Genomic DNA, 19,705 nt, shown 5'->3' on the forward strand with positions numbered 1-19,705 from the left:
TTTATTGGGAACTATCCCTTAAGGGCTATTTGCTTATGAGCATATCAAATCAAATCGGGGGAAATAGTAGATTAAAATATTAGAATAAATTTAAATTAAGATACTTTTTAAGAAATTAAACACTTGCTTTATTGCTATGTTTCATAAAGTATTGAATATCAAGCAATTCATTTTTACTGTATCTTTACCTATACACTTGTTTTTAGGCTGAATTAATAATTTTTATAATCTTAAACACATATTTTTCATTAGACTGAAAACACTAAAGTTTCCGAACCAACATGACCGGGGAACATTATTAATAAAATAAAACATACGAGATGACTGAATGATTGGCAACCTGATATACACTTAGCCACATAGTTAAATTCAGGTTAGTCATAGGATTAAAGATACATAACATTATTAATTTCTCTAACGTATCTGTATCTGTGCTAAAATCCAAGATATCTTCTGAACACAATGATAAAGACTGCAAGAAACATGAGAAAACAAGACCAAATCAGACAGTGAAAAATGACAAGTTTTCTTCTAAACTCCCAACATATATGCAAGTTTCTTTCCTTCCTAAAAATTATCAACAAAAGAATCGCTGCAGTCCTCATGGAGTTAAAAAAATGTGGGCATCCCTGTTTTTAGAACAGACAAAAATGAACACAAAATAGACAATGAAAGTGTTCCCAATACCGTGCTTTCCTACAAAGCCTTAACATCCCACGTAACTCTTGAACCTCATCAGCAATTACTAAAGACTCAAGTATAACATCAATCTTAAAAGGAAAGAAGGGGAGAAGCATGAGAGAAAAGCACATTACCAAGGTGCCTCTGTAGTCCTTAAGGAACTTGTAGACCGGGATCTTGGCTTCATAATAATGCTCATTTTGGGAAAAAAAGAAAAAAGAAAAAGAAAAAAAAGAAAAACAAAGGAAAAAGAAAAATGTCTTCAAGTATTTTGATTAATACATTTCAGCTGGCTTTCTACAAAGATTATTTTAAATACATTCCATTTCCAAGGGAGGCTCCTTGCAGAAATCCAAATGTCCCAGAGTCCAGCTCAGGCCCCCAGTCCAGAACATAAGGAAGCTTCTAAGACAGAGGAGCTCTTTCCTCTTTTATGCTGAATTTACTCCATACCAGGCTGTTCAGAAGTGAACAGTTTCTTTTATGTTTTGCATTGCCAAGGGAGGAACTGAATTTTGAATCTATTCTTCATCTGGTCACAAGGAAAACCAACACAGTGAAAAGAGCCACTTGATCTTGTCTTTTCTGCAAATCTCTCTTAAAGGTTTCCAACACTCAAAGTACTCAGGTAGAGTGAAAGGGAAAGAAAATGACTGCAAGTTACTGAACACCAGAGAGCTGTCAGGGAAGTTCCATTTCAGGGCGACCACAAGAAAACACTCTTCTCTGGAGAGCCAAGAAGTCAGCGAGAGAACAGAGCCCTCCACACTTCAGCAGGGCCCTGTGCTTTACCTGCGAATGCAATTTCCACTGTGTCCCCTGCTTAGAATCTGACTCCAAACCTTTGTGAATGAGAACTATCATTCAATCTCGCCAGGCAGAAACAATTCCTCAAGGGCTGTGTGACGTCAGTAGGAAGGCAGTTCAAAACATCGCAGGGAAGTGAGAGAGGCAAAAAAAAAAAAAGAAAAAAAAAAAGCAGCAACCAGCTGGGCAGCGTCAATTGCTGAAACTTACAAAGCAAAGGGGCAGACAGACCAGCGCCAGGGATCAGGATTGTAAACCAGCCAAGCAGACAGACCTCTCCAAACTTATAAAACTATTTCCTCCTCTGGGAAATGAGGTGTCTGTGTTATTCAGGGTAAGATTCCCTGACCACGTTTATGAGGAACACACCCCTTTGCAAACGACATGTTTATCTCCCCTTCAACAAAAAGGTGATTTTTCTCAAAGTCCCACACGGACCCTAAAATTTCTCATTAGAAGTGTAGTTAAGAGAACTTGAGGGCTTAGTAGTTGTTATTCTGAGCCTATTTAATGAAATGTCACGCTTCGAATTAGGTTGTAGATATGCAAACTGCCTCTTGGAAATTAAACAGAGTGTAGCAGGCATCGCTGCATCAGATCACGCTGGAATGTTTAAACTGAAAAATCTAATATATTACCACTGGATAAGTGGCTACATGTACTAAGCCTCTTCCCTTGCACAATGTTTTCTAAACCTTCTTTCTTTTTTTTTTTTTAAGATTTTATTTATTTGACAGACAGAGATCACAAGTAGGCAGAGAGGCAAGCAGAGAGACAGAGAGGAGGAAGCAGACTCCCTGCCGAGCAGAGCCCAATGCAGGACTTGATCCCAGGACCCTGAGATCTTGCCCTGAGCTGAAGGCAGAGGCTTAACCCACTGAGCCACCCAGGCGCCCCATAAACCTTATATCTTTTTGAAAATCATATGCAAATTTTACTGATCTCTGTACACTGAAGGTTCTGCATTTGTTAAGTCTTAACCACTCTGAATAAGGAATGAAGCTCTTACCATATCATCTTAACATCTCTTACTATTGTGAAGACCAATCCCTGCCCCACCTCCTACAGCTGAAATGAAAACTATCCTATTATAGTAAACATAAACTACACTGATTTGAATTATTCCTAGGAGAAGGAACATTTGACCACCTTGGCTATTCCCCATCAAACATTAGCACAGAGGTATATATTCTTCAGTGTGTGCCAACTTCAGTTATTTTGGATGTGAATTATTGACTGAAAATAATTTAAGGATTCTGATTCTTTAAATGACATTAGTTAGTACGTTGGTTCTCTAGTCTGACGTGAACTTGGTATTTATTTAGCATTTGCAGGCAGGATGTTGGAGTGCAATTGTGACCCACCCAAAGGATTTGGAAAATTAATGTAGTAAGGCATCCCGCCAGGGGCTCGGGCTGCTTACTGCAACAAAATCTTCAGCTCCTCCCCTGGTCACACTTCAAGGTACAGTTGTGATTTTTGTCTCCTCTCAGTGACCCTCGGGCCTTTTAAGGTAAATGCTAATCAATTACTTTCCTATGACTGCTCAGGGAGAGTCACATTCCCAGTTCTGTTTCATGCTTAGTGAATTTCTGGTACTGGAAGGCAGGGTAACAAATCACGTATTTTTAGAAATTCAAAAGAAGGTGTATGAGATTACTTATTTGGGGGGAGGTTTCCAGGAGGAGATTTATCTTCTATCTCCTCAGAATTTTAACGTGGGAAATAAAAGAACAGAGTACAAGTAAGCAATTACTATTATTTACATGAAGCACTCTTCTCTTCTGTGTAAGGTCTATCAAATAGCCTCTGGTTGCCATTTCAGCAAGAAAATGTCAATGGTCACAGAATGTAATGTCTGAATGTTGTGTGTTAAGCTTTCCTGAAATAATCAGCCTTGTATTTTACCATCCCCCAGAAGGCTCTCTGTCCCAGTGAGATTTCTTAGCTCACTGTTATTCCCTTCAAGTCACATACACATCAGAGATTAGTGCTGCCCCATGAGCTTTTCCTTACATATTTGCTCAGTGTTCTGTATATTTATTCTAAGTGTCTATCTCTGAAAATCCTAACCCACTTATTGGGTAGCTCCTAACCACTGTATAATAGTCCTATGATGACAAATATATCATCCTTGTGCCCAAAGAAGACAAGATGAAGTGGGGTATCTCACGATGTACTCAACTAACCAGAACACTCAGAGCTTCTTGGACAGGTGACAAGGTTGCTCACAGAGAAAGAAAGATGCACAGTACCATCAGGCTACTGAGACTTGAATTTTTATTTTACTTCTAATTGTAATATTTAAGGTAGTGACAGATTAAAAAACTAACAGTACTCATTCAATATTGCAGTGTCTTCTCTACTCTAAGTCAGTTTTTCACATGTCCATTTCTAAAATAATGTTTAGTAATCTGATTGTTGTGTCTGTTTTCCTCTGAAATGCTTCTCAGAATGAAGCAGATAAGGCGCTGCCCCCAAATTCCTGTTAGTAAACAAGTATATATTATACAAACTAACAAAAATGTTGGAACCTAGGATGACTGAACATTAGGCACCATATGGCTCTTGTCTAAAGAGGTTTAGAGAATATATATTTGATCCAGAAGCTGCTATTCTTTCTAACTTTCACGCAGTGTATTCAATTATATAATGTTATTTAGATTTCTATTTGACTATTGTCACCACAACATTTCAATGGACCTCAGATGTACAAGTTCCTTTGAGTCATCTATCTGTATTTCTGTTGAATTAAACCACTGTGTAATATGATGTTTCCTGAGCTTCAGTCATTTGTACATGATTTCCACAAGTTTTATCATATTGGCACACAATCTATACCATTACTTACTTGATATTTTTCTTCACTGATGCAATTTTTAACTCAAATAATTTAGATTTAAAAGATAATCTTATACTTGGTAAATGTGTTTGATATGTTGGTTATTCCCAGCCCTGCCACGCAAGTATTAATTGAAAAAAAAAAAAAGAGAGAGAGAGTCCAAATACCACCTAAAATCTCTCCCATACCACTAATAATGTCCATAATGCAATATGGGTAACACTCATGTGGAAAACACCAATTGCATATAAGTAAATTAGATGCACCTTAAAATATGATTTCCCTTTCTCTTACCATTTAATGGTGAGCATGGGACATGGGACTAACAATATTTACCAAGTGCCAAGAACTAAATAATGAAGCTTTAACTGGAACCAATTAAATGAGGTGTTAAGGAATGATTTTACCATGCAATGCAACTTCTCTCAGATTTTATTACTTTGAAATACTCTGCCCATTTTGAAATCTTCTCTGAGTCAACTCTTATTTTCAGATTACAGTTAGATACTCTACACTTTCCAATCTGTCATGGGCAAATCTTGGAGAATCACATTATGAATGAACAGAACATTCAAGCCTGTCAAATGCACTTAAATTCAGCATGGCAGATTATGTCAAATAACATTTTGGGAAAAGTAACCACAGAGCTGCAGTTTTTAAAGTTTCCTGGTATTCTATACTGAATGTTAACATTCCTAAGAACAAGTCACTTTGAAGTCTTGTATCATGTTCTCATAATTGAGAAATAATGTGGTATTTTTCTTATCTGGAGGGGAATTTCAGGCAGATTCAAGCAGTTTCTCATCTTATTACACTCACTAAGTAAACAGTTGGATTCAAGGACCTTCCTATATGTGTGAACCTCCTTGGAGTTAAATTCCCTCATTCCTGAGGAAAAGCCCAGAGTATTTTATTTTGAAGCTTCTGACCTTTGGATTTTCTACATCTTTTGTAAAACATTAGGTTAGAATCATAATCATCATGATTTTTATGTCCCACACATATTAATTTTTCTTTTGTTGTCATATCCAAAAAAATCGCCAAGACCAACATTAAGGAGTTTCCCCCCTGTTTTTTTTCTAAGAGTTTCTTTCTTACAGTTTCAAGCCTCATATTTAAGTCTTTAATTCATGTAGGGTTAAATTTTGTGAGTGATATAAGATGAGGATCCACTTTCATTCTTTTTCATGTGGATATGCAATTTTCCCACACCATTTATTGGCAAGACCATTCTTGCCCCATTGTATGTTCTTGGCTCCTTTGTTGGAAATTAACTGACCCATAGATGCACAGCTTTACTTCGGGACTTCTTATTCTGTTGCATTGATCTATAAATCTTTTTTTATGTTAGTACCATACTGTTTAGGTTACTAGAGCTTTGTAATATGGTTTGAAATCAGAAGTATGATGCCTCCAGCTTTATCCTTTCTCAAGATTGCTTTGGCTGTTTCTGATCTTTCATGGTTGTATGAATTTTAAGATTTTTTTTTCTATTTTTGTGAAAAATGCCGTTGGGATTTTGATAGGAATTGCAATGAATCTTTACATCAAAATAAAAAGTTTCTTCACAAAGGAGGCCATCAAAATTATTTTTGGTTTTGTACCCAATTCTAACATGTATGTGTGTCTGCAGGGGAAGTGGACTTCCCCCTACCAACAAGCAATTCTTTTGACACCAGTAGACTGTCTCAGAATTCAAATCAATTCCGACCACTATCTACTCAAGGCATCAGATTCCAGAGGTGAAGGGCACTGTCCCATAAGAATGCATTACCTCCGGGCACCTGGGCATCTGCTCAGGTCATGATCCCAGGGTCCTGGGATAGAGCCCTGCATCAGGCTCCCTGCTCTGCAGGAAGTCTGCTTCTCCCTTTTCCACTCCCCCTGCTTGTGCTCCCTCTCTTGCTTTCTCTCTGTCAATAAATCTTTAAAAAAATCTTAAAAAAAAAAAATGCACTCTCTCCCCTTCAGATGCTAGTCACAAGCCTGAGTTGTTAATGTGTTTTTCTGAACAACCAGCTATAGATTGGCAGTTCCCACAACCCCTTCCTCAGACTCAGCTGTTACCTGAAGCAGCTATAAATCAGAGATTACCCCCTCTTTGATACACTCCTTGTGTTCAATTAATTTGCTATTTGCTAGAATGTCTCCTAGAACTTATGAAACTTATTTACTGACTAAATTTTCAATTTATTATAAAAGCATAATTCAGGAACAGCCAGTCAGTTGGAAGAGGTGCACAGGGCAAAGTGTGGGAAAAGGAGCAGAGCTTTCTGGTTCTTTTCCCTTTAGCCACTCTGCCCCTTCTCCACATGTTCACCAACCTAGAAGCTTTCTGAACCCAATCCTTTTGGGTTTTTATGGAGTGGTCACAGATCACTGACCACTGATTCAACCTTCAGCTCCTCTTTTAGGTGGGACTGAAAGTTCTAACCCTCTTATCCAGGTTGGTTCCCCTGGCAACCAGTCCCCATCCTTGGGTTACCTAGTGCTTTCCCAAAGTCACTGTATTAGCATAACATAGGATACTTTCATCATTATTATCACAGGGAATTCAAGGACTCCAGGAGCTGAGTACCTGGAACCAGTGGATTAAGACTAAGTATATATGAAAAATACATTTTGTTCATTTGAATAACTAAATATATATTTCTCATAAATCACAATATCACAAATATCAAAGGGCAACCTATGGAATAGGTAAAGACATTTTTTTGCAAACCACATATCTGTGAAGGGGTAAATATCCAAAGTGTACAAGGAATCCAGACAACTTAATAGCAAAAAAATTCCAAATAATACAATTAAAACATAGGCAAAGAACTGGGTACACATTTTTCCAAGATGTACAAACGGCAGATAGGTATATGAAAAGGTATCCAACATCATTAATCATAGTAATGCAAATCAAAACCACAATAAGATACCAGCTCACATATATTAGTACATCTTTTCTCGAAAAGACTGGAGACTAGTGCTTGCTAGGGTGTGGAGAAAAGGGAACCCTTGTACACTGGTGAAGTGAATGTAAATTGGTGCAACCACATGGAAAACAGTATGGAGGTTCCTCAAAAAATTAAAAATAGAGCTAACAGATCCAGCAATCCCACTACTGATTCAACATCCATAAATAAATAAATAAATAAATAAAATCAGTATCTCAAAGAGATACAGCACTCCCATGTTCACTGCAGCAATGTTCACAATACCCAAGATATGAAAACAACCCTGGTGTTAGTGGATGGATGAGTGGATAAAGACAATGTAGTATATTTATATATGTATCATATATAAAAATATATATAATACTATTCCATTACATATATATGTATATACATTTATGTCTATATATGTATGTGTATGTGGGTTTATATATAATGGAATATTACTTGGCTATGAGAAAGAAGAAGTCATGTCATCTGTGACAACATATATGTATAATCTAAAAGAAAAAAGGAAAAGTCAAAAACTGTTAGAAATGAAAAGCTGGATGGTGGTACCAGGAACTGGGGGTGTGTGGGAAAACGGGGGCAGGGGGATGCTGGTCAAAGCATACAAGACTTCAGTGTTCTACACATCTAATGTACAATATGGTGACTATAGTTAATACTGTACTGGATGTTTACAGTTTGCTAAGACAGTAGATCTTGGGCATTTTAATTTTTTAATGTTTTTAAGATTTTATTTATTTATTTGACAGAGAGAGGTCACAAGTAGGCAGAGAGGCAGACAGAGAGAGAAGGGGAAGCAGGCTCTCTGCTGAGTAGAGCCCCACCCCCATGCAGGGCTGGATACTAGGACCATGAGATCACGACCTGAGCAGAAGATAGAGGCTTAACCCACTGAGCCACCAGAGGCCCCAATCTTAGGCATTTTAAGCCCCTCCCCCCAAAAAATAGTTAGCTATGTGAGGTGACAGGTATATTAAATACCCTGATTGTAATAATCACTTCATAACGTATTTGTATATCAAAAATCATTGTATTGTACACTTCAATTTAAATATATGTAATTTCATTCATCATTTATACTTCAATACAGCTGGGGTAAAAAGGAGGAAGACTGACATTTTACTTGATATAATATCAAGAAATTAAACTCTAACAGAATAAAGTAAAAAGTAAACAGAGTACAAAACAGTGACATACAAAAAATGCATATAAAAGAGAGAATCATCATAGCCAAAGCTGGTTCCTTATAAAGAATAATAAACTGACACACACCTAGCAATTCTGATCAATAACTAAATTGAGAAAACACAAATTATCAGTATCAATTCCTACAGACATAAAAAATAATGAAAATAGATTATGAACAAGATTATCCTGATGAATTTGGAAACTTAAACAACATAGGCAAATCCCTTAAAAATTGAAAAAATAAAACAGGTGAACATAGGGAAGCGAAGGAAAAATAAAATAAGATGAAAATAGGGAGGCAAACTCTTAAGCACTGAACTCTAGGGAACAAACTGAGGGTTGCTGGTGGGGAGGTGGATTGGGATAAGGGATAATTGGGTGATGGGCATTAAGGAGGGCACGTGATGTAATGAGTACTGGGTGCTATATGCAACTGATGAATCACTAAACTCTACTCCTGAAACTAGTAATACAGTATAGGTTAACTAAATTGAATTTAAATAAAGAATTAAAGAAAAAAGACATGGGAAAACTAAATCATTCTGCACTGATTAAATATTAAATCTGTATTTAAAAATTAATTAAAAACAATAAAGCTTTCCTCCTGAGGTAAGGGAAACAAAATAAATTTAAGAAAAGAACAGTGAAGCTTTCGCACCCAAAAATAATAATAATCACTGTTATTTACTAATCACCTGCTAAATATATGAGATATACTTTATTATTTATTTATAACAACAACTCTACAAGTTAGGTGTTATAATACTAATTTTATGAATAAATAAAACCAGTGATTTGTTCACAGTCTCATCACTGGAGGCAGCAAAAGTACTTGTATCCAGATGTATCTGGTGTGTTGGCGGGGAGGGAGGTGTGTGTATGGGGGTGGGTGTGGGCCTGTGCATGATGGGAGGAAGAAGGTAGGAGATTAAAAATAGTTACTCTGGGGGCGCCTGGGTGGCTCAGTGGGTTAAGCCGCTGCCTTCGGCTCAGGTCATGATCTCAGGGTCCTGGGATCGAGCCCCGCATCGGGCTCTCTGCTCAGCGGGGAGCCTGCTTCCTCCTCTCTCTCTACCTGCCTCTCTGCCTGCTTGTGATCTCTCTGTCAAATAAATAAAATAAAAATCTTAAAAAAAAAAATAGCTACTCTGTTGTTTGATACAGTTAATAAGCTACTATCCCCTTCCAACTAGACAGTAGCAATGAGTAAAGATCCATTAAAAATAGTGTGTATGTTACAGGTATAACAATAGACATATTTAATAGCCAGCAAATTTTAGAGTTTTAAAGATATCCAGGATTAAATTATATAGCTCACAGTCCTTGTTTTTAATTTTTAGGTTCATAAAGATTATGATGAAGGTATATATAACATTTTGTCAAGTCCGTTAGCCATAAAATGTGATAAGGTCTTCAGCCATACTCATTACATGGGTAGTGGTGTTCTGCTGTTACCTACACAACAGATGGCATTTTGATGCCTCATTAGGTAATAATGGCTAACAAATGATCACTTTAAAAGGTAAAATATGTGAGATCTCTGATAATGTATGGATTTAAACCTTTGTCAACAAATTACATTTTCTACTAAAAGGGCAGAAAACCATCTTTTTTTTTAAATCCAGGATTAATTTTTTTTTATTTTTTTTTAAAGATTTTATTTATTTATTTGACAGAGAGAGATCACAAGCAGGGAGAGAGGCAGGCAGAGAGACAGGAGGAAGCAGGCTCCCTGCTGAGCAGAGAGCCCGATGTGGGACTCGATCCCAGGACTCCGAGATCATGACCTGAGCCGAAGGCAGCGGCTTAACCCACTGAGCCACCCAGGCGCCCCAAATCCAGGATTAATTTAATTTTAAAAACAAATACAAATGATCAATTCACTCTTCTCAACTCAACTGTACAGTCTACCTGTGGTATAACTGTCAGGTAAAAACATACATCTTTACAAATTGGTGGTCCCAAGTTTTTTTTTAAAAAACCATTTCACAAAAAGGAAAGAAATATGAAAACAGCTCAAGAAATACACTAACAGGGGCGCCTGGGTGGCTCAGTGGGTTAAGCCGCTGCCTTCGGTTCAGGTCATGATCTCAGGGTCCTGGGATCGAGTCCCACATCGGGCTCTCTGCTCAGCAAAAAGCCTGCCTCCCTCTCTCTCTCTCTCTCTGCCTTCCTCTCCGTCTACTTATGATCTCTCTCTGTCAAATAAATAAATAAAATCTTGAAAAAAAAAAAAAAGAAATACACTAACAAGCAAAAATATATGGGGAAAGAGGAACACATAGTTTTTTTTTTTTTTTTAAAGATTTTATTTATTTATTTGACAGAGAGAGAGCGAGGTCACAAGGAGGCAGAGGGGCAGGCAGAGAGAGAGGGGGGAAGCAGGCTCCCTGCTGAGCAGAGATCCTGATGCGGGGCTTGATCCCAGGACCCTGAGACCATGACCTAAGCTGAAGGCAGAGGCTTAACCCACTGAGCCACCCAGGCGCCCCAGGAACACATAGTTTTGACTTAACTGAAGAAACAGAGGAGACTGATTTACATAGGAAAATGTGCATACTGGAAAGTCAGGTGTGAAAATGTTAGAATATGAATTTATATGACTTGAGTCTCCCCCGTTTCCTGAAGAAAAATGGCATCTTTTGTTATTTATACTTCATGGCTCAGACACCTACCTCACCTGTCTCTACTCCTTCCTCACTTTAGCCTTTATTTAAAGGAGTCTGAAAAACTTGGGGATATAGACGAAGAAGAAAAATAACCACACACAATATTCCCCTTTCTGTGGCTACTTTAGACCTTTGTTTCTAGAAAATTCCTGAAGAAAATGTAAATATAAGTCTGTGCCTTTACCGAATCAAGTCCCCCAGTTAATATTTAGAAAACTCCCTCTGTTTGGGCTAGTAAGATTGTTTTTTTTTTTTTTAAAGATTTTATTTATTTATTTGACAGAGAGAGATCACAAGCAGGCAGAGAGGCAGGCAGAGAGAGAGGAGGAAGCAGGCTCCCCGCTGAGCAGAGAGCCCGATGTGGGGCTCGATCCCAGGACTCTGAGATCATGACCTGAGCCGAAGGCAGTGGCTTAACCCACTGAGCCACCCAGGCGCCCCAAGGGCTAGTAAGATTGTTGACGGTACCTAGCATAGAGGGATAGCCAAACAAGGTCTGTGTCTCAAAACCAGTGCTAAATCAATCTCAGGGTTGAGAGGGTAAAAAAGGGGAGTCTAAAATCACAAGAAGTGCAGACATATCTAGGATGCTTGTCCCTCTGGATCCATGCTTCCCTCAGGATCTTCATCATTATAAATGTTCTCTGCCATTTGCCACACTTGCATGATACTGTCTTCTGATACAGAACAAATCACCCAAGGTTTACTGGGATTCCAGGAAAAATCAGTTATCTCGGCAGTGTGACCACCATGAATAAACAACAATTCTGGTGGCCCATCTTCTGCATCTTCCGGGGATTGTTCCTCTCTGATTTTACTTAAAACCCAAACATTCAGTCTGCAATCAGTACCACTGGAAGCCAAAATTGTCTCACTATGAGACAACCACTGAACCTGGAATATTTCTTCCTTACGTGATTCAAAGGAATGCAACTTAAGTTTCAAATTTCTCAGATATTGCAAGGCAACAGTCTTGTTGGCTGATCCTGTGGCCAGAATGAACTCACTATAAGGACTGAAAGATAGGCAGTTCACTGCAGCAGTGTGAGCATCAACTGAGTGGCTTGGTTTGGAAGTATTGTTTGAACGAGTATCCCAGATCATAAATTTCTGATCATCACAACTGACCCAAACAGAGACTCACGGAGCATATGCCAGAAAACATCTTCTAATACTGCTGTATGCCCTGTAAAGATGGTATTCACGTCCACAAATTTTCCTTCCTTTGGAACAGCACTGATGTCCCAGAGGCAGATGGTGTGGTTGTCTGAAGCACTAAGTAAGTGCCCATTGAGATTTGGGTTCCAAGAAAGTCCATAGCCTTCCTTCTGATGTCCATGGAGACGCAAGTCTGGGTTGCACTCTCCAGAAGGGTCTGGTTTGGAAGGACGTTTTGTATAGTCAAAAACAAGGACATCACTGGATGATGTTTTTGTTGCAATGATGCAAGTGTTCTGGGGCATATAACGAGCCTGGTTTACGTCTCCTTCATGGTTGATCTTGATTTCTATTTCAATTTTTCCACTAACTGAGCCAAAACCTCCAAATTCTCCTTTCTCACTGTCGTAGTGTGAAACATCAAAAGCATCATCATTAAGGAGTGCACACTGGCTATTACAGGATGGTTTTGTTCATCTGATGTGTGTGTTCCCAGGACAAGTCAATGAATGCTGAAGTCTTTCCCTTCTGGTCTGGTTACATCTGGAATCCACTAAGCATTTAGGCTAGGCCACTCCAGAGCAAGGGTCATCACCAAATCGTAAAGAAACGGGGTGTTCTTTTTCCATATTCTGTACTCTTCGTTGATCACATGTTCTTCTACTGCGTCATCAAAGACTGCTTCCTTGTCGGCCATGGCGGGCAGGGAAGCCAGGAGGATCCCAGGGTCAAGTATTGTGGGAGGGGCCAGAAAACCCCCTTTTAAAACTGAATCCAACTTTTCTCCATGGGATCAGTAATGTAGACACAAAATGTATTTTGTAATTGACTTTTGGAACTTTGCACTAATTCAAAATATTGGATGAAGAAACCACTGCAGGGATCAAATAAATGATCTAACCCAAAATTTCGTAAGTGATGTAGTATTTCCTTTGTATTCTATCTCTTCTGCTCCTCCCCTGTTACTCTTCAGGTTCTTTTTTTTCCTTTTTTTTAAGATTTTATTTATTTATTTGACAGACAGAGATTATAAGCAGGCAGAGAGGCAGGCAGAGAGAGGAAGAGAAGCAGGCTCCCTGCCAAGCAGAGAGCCCAATGTGGGGCTTGATCCTAGGACCTTGGGATCATGACCTGAGCCGAAGGCAGAGGCTTTAACCCACTGAGCCACCCAGGCGCCCCTCTTCAGGTTCTTTTTGATTCTCAAATGTATCTGTGCAAATTTAACCTCACTTTTAACTAAATATTTGAATGTTATTCAAGAAATGCAAATACTGATAAGAGCAGGATCCTCAAACTCCTGCATTGATCCCTGACCCCAGTTCATAAATGGAGGTGGGCCCTAGAAAGGTGATGGGAAGCTCTGGGTGCACAGGTGGGGCTTGTGCCCTGGGAGCAAGCATTCTACCTGGGCACCCCAGATATCACTGGAAGATTCCTTCTTCTGGGGTAGCTTGTTTTTTTTTAAAGATGGATATAGATCTGCCTGTTCACCTTTTGGTGTGGGCAGAGAAGGGAACTGAGAACTTGCTAATCAGTTTGCAGATGTTCATTTAATCCTTCTGTTTGCATAGTCATCCCTCTTTCTGCCCTCTGCCCATTATTCCAGACGATCTGTCTTTTGTTAGGAGGGATGTGAGGTATAGTAAATATACTGAGAAAGAGTGAGGGCTAGCAGATAAGTATATGTTATACATACTTTTATATATTCCCTATTTTCAGAGCTTGCTCATCTCCCAAAGTACTTCCTGGGGTCCTGGGGGCAGCTCAGCTTACTTGTCTTCAGTATTTTACCCTTATTTGGTTAACTCATTGGCCACTTCTCCATCCACTTCTATCTTTATTCATCATGGCTTGAAGTTACACATAGCTCCTAGTTTCCATAAATATGGGCTCTACTTTCCTGTTTCTTGTACTAATTACTGATTTGGGTGATGTTTTTAGCAAAAAATGGAGCAGGGAAGTCTTTTATCCACCATTTATAAGTTAAAAATCTATACGTTTTACTTTAAAATAAAGGAATTGGCTATGTCTATCAAAGTATTAAAAATTCTTTTTATCAAATGACTAAATACATTTTGGTTCTCTATAAGTCATGGGTCAAAATTATTTTTTGTTGTAGTAAAATATATGTAACATAAAATTTAACATTTTAATCCTTTTTAGGTACGGTTCAATGGCATTAAATACATTCACATTTGTTGTATAACCCTAACCACCATCCATCTCCAGAACTTTCTCATTTTACCAAACTGAAACTCTGTACCCATTAAACAATTAACTCTCTATTCCCCACTCGCCCCAGCATCTGACAGCCATTATTCTATTTTCTGTTTCTTTAAATTTGATCACTCTAGATACCTCACATAAGAGGAATCAGGAAGATTAAATTTTAATGGTAGATTTAAAATCTGATAGCAAGTCTTATTCTAGATGTCTCATTCTTAAAGAGAAAAAGCATTTGGGGCGCCTGGGTGGCTCAGTGGGTTAAGCCGCTGCCTTCGGCTCAGGTCATGATCTCAGAGTCCTGGGATCGAGCCCCACATCGGGCTCTCGGCTCAGCAGGGAGCCTGCTTCCCCCTCTCTCTGCCTGCCTCTCTGCCTGCTTGTGATCTCTCTGTCAAATAAATAAAATCTTAAAAAAAAAAAAAAGAGAAAAAGCATTAGAAAAAAGTTTAAGACAACAATTCTCACCTCAAGAAATCAATGTACTTGTTTATTCAGCACTGATTCTTTATAAAGTATTGCTTGCTATTACACAGTCACAGACAAAACCGAGAACAAAAATATCGGCCTTGACCAACATCTGGTGTGTTTCCTTTTAAATCATCTCTTTATCTGTTATTTTGTTTCAATATATACAAACGTTATCAGTGCATATCCAGACTAGCCATGTCAGAACTTTAGTTCTGAGGGGCTCCTAGGTGGCTCAGTCAGTTAACAGATTGCCTTCATCTTGGGTCATGATCCCAGGACCCTGGGATTGAGTCCCGAGTTGCTTCTCCCTTTGCCCCTCCTGCAGTTGTGCTCTCCCTCTGTCTCTAGCAAATGAATAAATAAAAAAAAATTTGAAGAAGCAAAAACTTTAATTCCGATTTCAAATTTATAATAACCCCAATGTTAAATCAAGTGGTTCCTAACTATACCTAACCCAAGAGATAAAGTAATATTCTAAAATTAAATTGTATTTATAAAAATCATTTTTAGATTTTTTTTGAATGAGACAGGATAACTGGAAAAATCACACTGCCACATTACCATTTTGTAATATTGTGAAGCAAATGAAGGTGTTCATTAAAGTAGGATTTGGAAAATAGTCTGCCAGAAATGTGTGCACACAGAATGTGCTCTAATGATAATTTAATGCCTGATGCAATAGACAATGCCGAAAACTAATTTATTAGAAAGCAAACTTTCATTGGGCCCATTTAATTTACTTTTATGTGATAACATTTTCTCCTGCCCATGTTAAAAGTAATGGTAAAATAGTCTAGGCAATACAAGCAATTTCTCCTTGACCACATGACAAATAAGGTCTGTTTAATATAAAAGATCTGCTCTTTGAGATAATGTATATTAATTATGGAGAGCATACAGGATCAGGTTAAAAAGTGGCCTTTGGTGTCAGGCTGCCTGCATACAAACCCAAGTTCCACTAATGACCAGTTTTTTTGACCTTGAACAAGTTACTTAGCCTATCCAAGCCCTAGTTTCCTCCACTATAAAACAGAGATAAAATAGGATGAGACACCGAAAACCTTGGCAGAGTGTTTGGCATATATTAAGGGCTCAATAAATAATATGTATTATTAAAGATAAATTTTAAAAGAAAGTTCAGTGAGTATGGAGAAAAGCAGTTTTAAAACTGAGAAGTATGTGATACAACAATACTTTGATTTAAAAAAAATTTTGTGTTTTCATCTTAGTTTTGCCCCCAACCCACTGACTTCATTTACACAATGGATTGTAAATAGTTCCCCGCCCCCCACTCAGACTTTGAAGATTTAGGGTCTGCATTGTCTCTGGGTTATTTTTCAAAGACACAGCCCTCAAATGTTAAACTCCCTGCTTAAAAACCTTCAGGAGATCCCCATTCCTTATAGAATCCAGGGCCACCTTCTCTTTGCGTTAAATGAAAACTTCTACCATTTGGATGCAATTTGTCATTCAGCCTGGCCCTTAATAACTAATTTTTCATAACCTAGTATGGCAGCCAGGTAACAGCGCATGCCTTGCGCCGAATCTGCCTGCGCTGTTTCTCCTGCCTGGGGAGTGTTGCATCTTCTTCTCCCTTCTCTGCAAGTAAATGTTCTCCTCCTCCTTCGAGATCTAACACAGGTAGCAGCAAAGGCCATGTAAGTCCAAGGCAAACTTCCAAGTTCTGTCTCCTTGGCTTCATTCAATCTATGAACATCTTGGGTTAATTTTGATGATGATGATGGTGATTCACTTGGGTGTGATATATCCACACTGTATGGCAGGACACGCTGGAAATCATAGGGACATCAGAGTTCCTTAGTCACTGCCCAGCCAGCCACTGATTTTGGCTGTGTTACCTTCAGAAAGAACTTAATCTCATTAAGGCTCAACACTGTCTTCTAAAACATGCAACACGGGGCGCCTGGGTGGCTCAGTGGGTTAAGCCGCTGCCTTTGGCTCAGGTCATGATCTCAGGGTCCTGGGATCGAGCCCCACATCGGGCTCTCTGCTCAGCAGGGAGCCTGCTTCCTCCTCTCTCTCTGCCTGCCTCTCTGCCTGCTTGTGATCTCTCTCTGTCAAATAAATGAATAAAAAAAAAAATAAAAGTTAAAAAAAAAATAAAAAAATAAAACATGCAACAGGGGCACCTGGGTGGCTCAGTGGGTTAAAGCCTCTGCCTTTGGCTCAGGTCATGATCCCAAGGTCCTAGGATGGAGCCCCACATTGGGCTCTCTACTCAGTGGGGAGCCTGCTTCCCCCCCACTCTCTGCCTGCCTTTCTGCCTACTTGTGATCTCTCTCTGTCAAATAAATAAATAAAAATTTTAAATAAATAAATAAAATTAAAAATGGGACAATACATGTGCCTCCCTTCCTCCCAGGGTTGTTTTAGGATGAATGAGAAAACATTGCTTTATCCGCACTCCCATGCTATCACTTTCAGATCTTTGCACATGCTTCTCAGGCAGCATTATTCTTTCTCCGTTTTCCTCTCTTCTTTTGGTCAGCGATTAACTCAGGGGTCAACTCCCCTAGTCTCACTGCTTTGCAGTTTGAATGAGGTGTCCTGGGCTAAACAAAGTTCTAGATGCTTTTGCTAATTCCAACCAGGGTGCTGGTGAATGCTCAAGTGTGAGCCTCTCGTTTGGCTAAGGAGACAGGATCATGGCTTCCCATCCACGTGTTCCCAGTTGCCAGGCTCCGAAGAGACACTTGGGCCTCCATGATATGTGAGTTCCCTGAAAACAGGGAATTATTCACCTTTGTATTCACGGTACCTAGCACAGTATCTGCCTCACAGGGTGTTTGCTTAACAACAGAATAAATCTTTGGTCAACAGTGGTAGATAAGCCTTTTACAGATTTTCTTCCTGTGTCCTTTTGTGGCATTTGCTTCATGGCTGGAATTTCAAAAAATTGAGTCTTGTCTGTTTTCTTTTTCATAAGCCTCTATCCCTGAGAGCTACTCTTGACACCTTCTTTGCCAAAACAGAGCTCCCACATCCTTACAATAAAAATTATCTCCCAAAGAAAAAGGAGCAGGGTAAGAAATACACTGGGAAAAGTCATTGGCAAGCTCTGAGCAGACCTGAGCATTACTGTTAAGGAGAGAGAGGAAGGTTCTTTCCTAAATATTTAGGAAAAACAGCCTTATCTGGAGAAAATATTAGGTAATGTACTGTTTAACCCACAGAGAGTGTTTGAATTCTCCTAGGGACCTATTGGAAGCTTAGTTCAAAGGAATGACTTTTCCAGGAAGAGTTTCCCCACATTTGGCAGGGAAATAGGAGAGTGCTTATGGCATCTTATAAAATCTGTCCAATTCAGGAGACCTGCCAGCCTACGAATGAGATGTCTGTGCCTCTGAAGGGGACAACTACATTCTGGCCAATGCTCTGAAAACCTGTTTGGAGTCACTGAATGTTTTACACATGTTACAGCATTCACTTGTACGCTAATCACATGAAGCTTTTATCTACTCATTTGTCAGATGACGGAACTCAAGTACAGAGAGAGTACTTGCCCCGCTAGTGGAGTGGGAGAACCAGATCAGAGAGAGCTCAGGCCTTCTGTCTCCAGAGGAAGGAATCTAAAAACAATAGCCTCATCACATTCCAGGCACAAGGTAAGAGGCTCTGCACACATGTATGTCATTTAATATTTAAAATAGACTCATAAGATAGGTACTATAATTTCCTCAGTTGAGGAAGCTAAAGTTCCTAAGAAGTTAAGTAACATGCTCAGGCTTTAAGCTGGGACTTAGATTTGTCTTTTATAAAAGCCAAACATCATTTGGGGAAAACGAGGATCTCAAGAAGTAAGCAGCATCTCAAAAGGAGAATTATTTTTTAACTTGCTTAAGCAATTGTGAGACATATTCGACAGGATGGATACACTTACCACCCCTTACCACAGTTTTGTTTTTGTGGACATGACACTGAAATCATTAGAAATTAATCATTATTTTCACTCTAGGAACTAAGACTTACAAATATTTCAAGTATTCACATGCCCGATTGCATGTGTATAAATAAATGTGGTAGTCAACAGTAACTTCAGAAAAAGAAATGCATTATTTTACTATGTTGATTCCTTTTTCAAAATTAAGCCTACTTTTTCCTTCCTCACCCAAGAAAAATTTCTGTAGATACATTATATTTAAAGTTAAATTTTGTTTTTAGGACACATAGCTCCTGTAGAAGGGATAGGAAAGCAACTTAGACACTATTTAACCGGACCTTGTGTATCAATCTGTAATCTTCTAGGAAGAAAGATAGGCTGTTTGTTCCAGGCATGCAGTGAACTCTAAAAAAATACTTGCAAACAACACAGTACTGGGATTTTCAGAGGAACTACTCTAGTGTGTTCCCTGTGTTCTTAAAGAGAGTGCTTTGTTTGATCTTTTTGCAAAATAGTTGAGTCTTAAGGATAACAACTGTCAGGTACTGCTTTATGGAAAGCTAAAAGCAAATGAGCTGGAAGAAATAATGCCAAAATGCTTTGTACTTTCGGGACAGATTGTTATTCCATATGGGTAAAGAATACGAAAGTTTCCCCATCCAAGTCCATGAAATTTAAGCTGAACTTCATTCAACTGATAATTCTTTCTTTAATTTTTAAAATTATTTTATTTTTTTAAATATTTTATTTATTCATTTGAGAGAAAGAACAGGAGTGTTGGGGGGAGGGGCAGAGGGAGAAGCAGGATCCCAGC

The 19,705-nt window shown here is 38.7% G+C and overlaps 1 protein-coding gene and 1 pseudogene across 6 annotated transcripts in view; both read right to left on the reverse strand.

Moving 5' to 3' along the window:
- PDE4D (phosphodiesterase 4D) overlaps positions 1 to 19,705 on the reverse strand; it is a 1,258,413-nt gene that overhangs the window by 279,911 nt on the left and 958,797 nt on the right. Inside the window, exon 1 of one of the 6 annotated variants that reach the window (XM_047729073.1) lies at positions 816 to 1,546. The exons of the other annotated variants lie outside the window; for them this stretch is intronic. Coding sequence (XP_047585029.1) covers positions 816 to 880 — 65 coding nt within the window. The 5' untranslated portion in view covers positions 881 to 1,546. Of the gene's footprint in view, positions 1 to 815; positions 1,547 to 19,705 lie in introns of those variants that run through there. 6 annotated transcript variants of the gene reach the window in all.
- Positions 11,583 to 13,283, reverse strand: LOC125099737 (histone-binding protein RBBP4-like; annotated as a pseudogene).

Source organism: Lutra lutra, chromosome 5 (genome assembly GCF_902655055.1).
Source record: "Lutra lutra chromosome 5, mLutLut1.2, whole genome shotgun sequence".
NCBI classification, from domain to species: domain Eukaryota; kingdom Metazoa; phylum Chordata; class Mammalia; order Carnivora; family Mustelidae; genus Lutra; species Lutra lutra.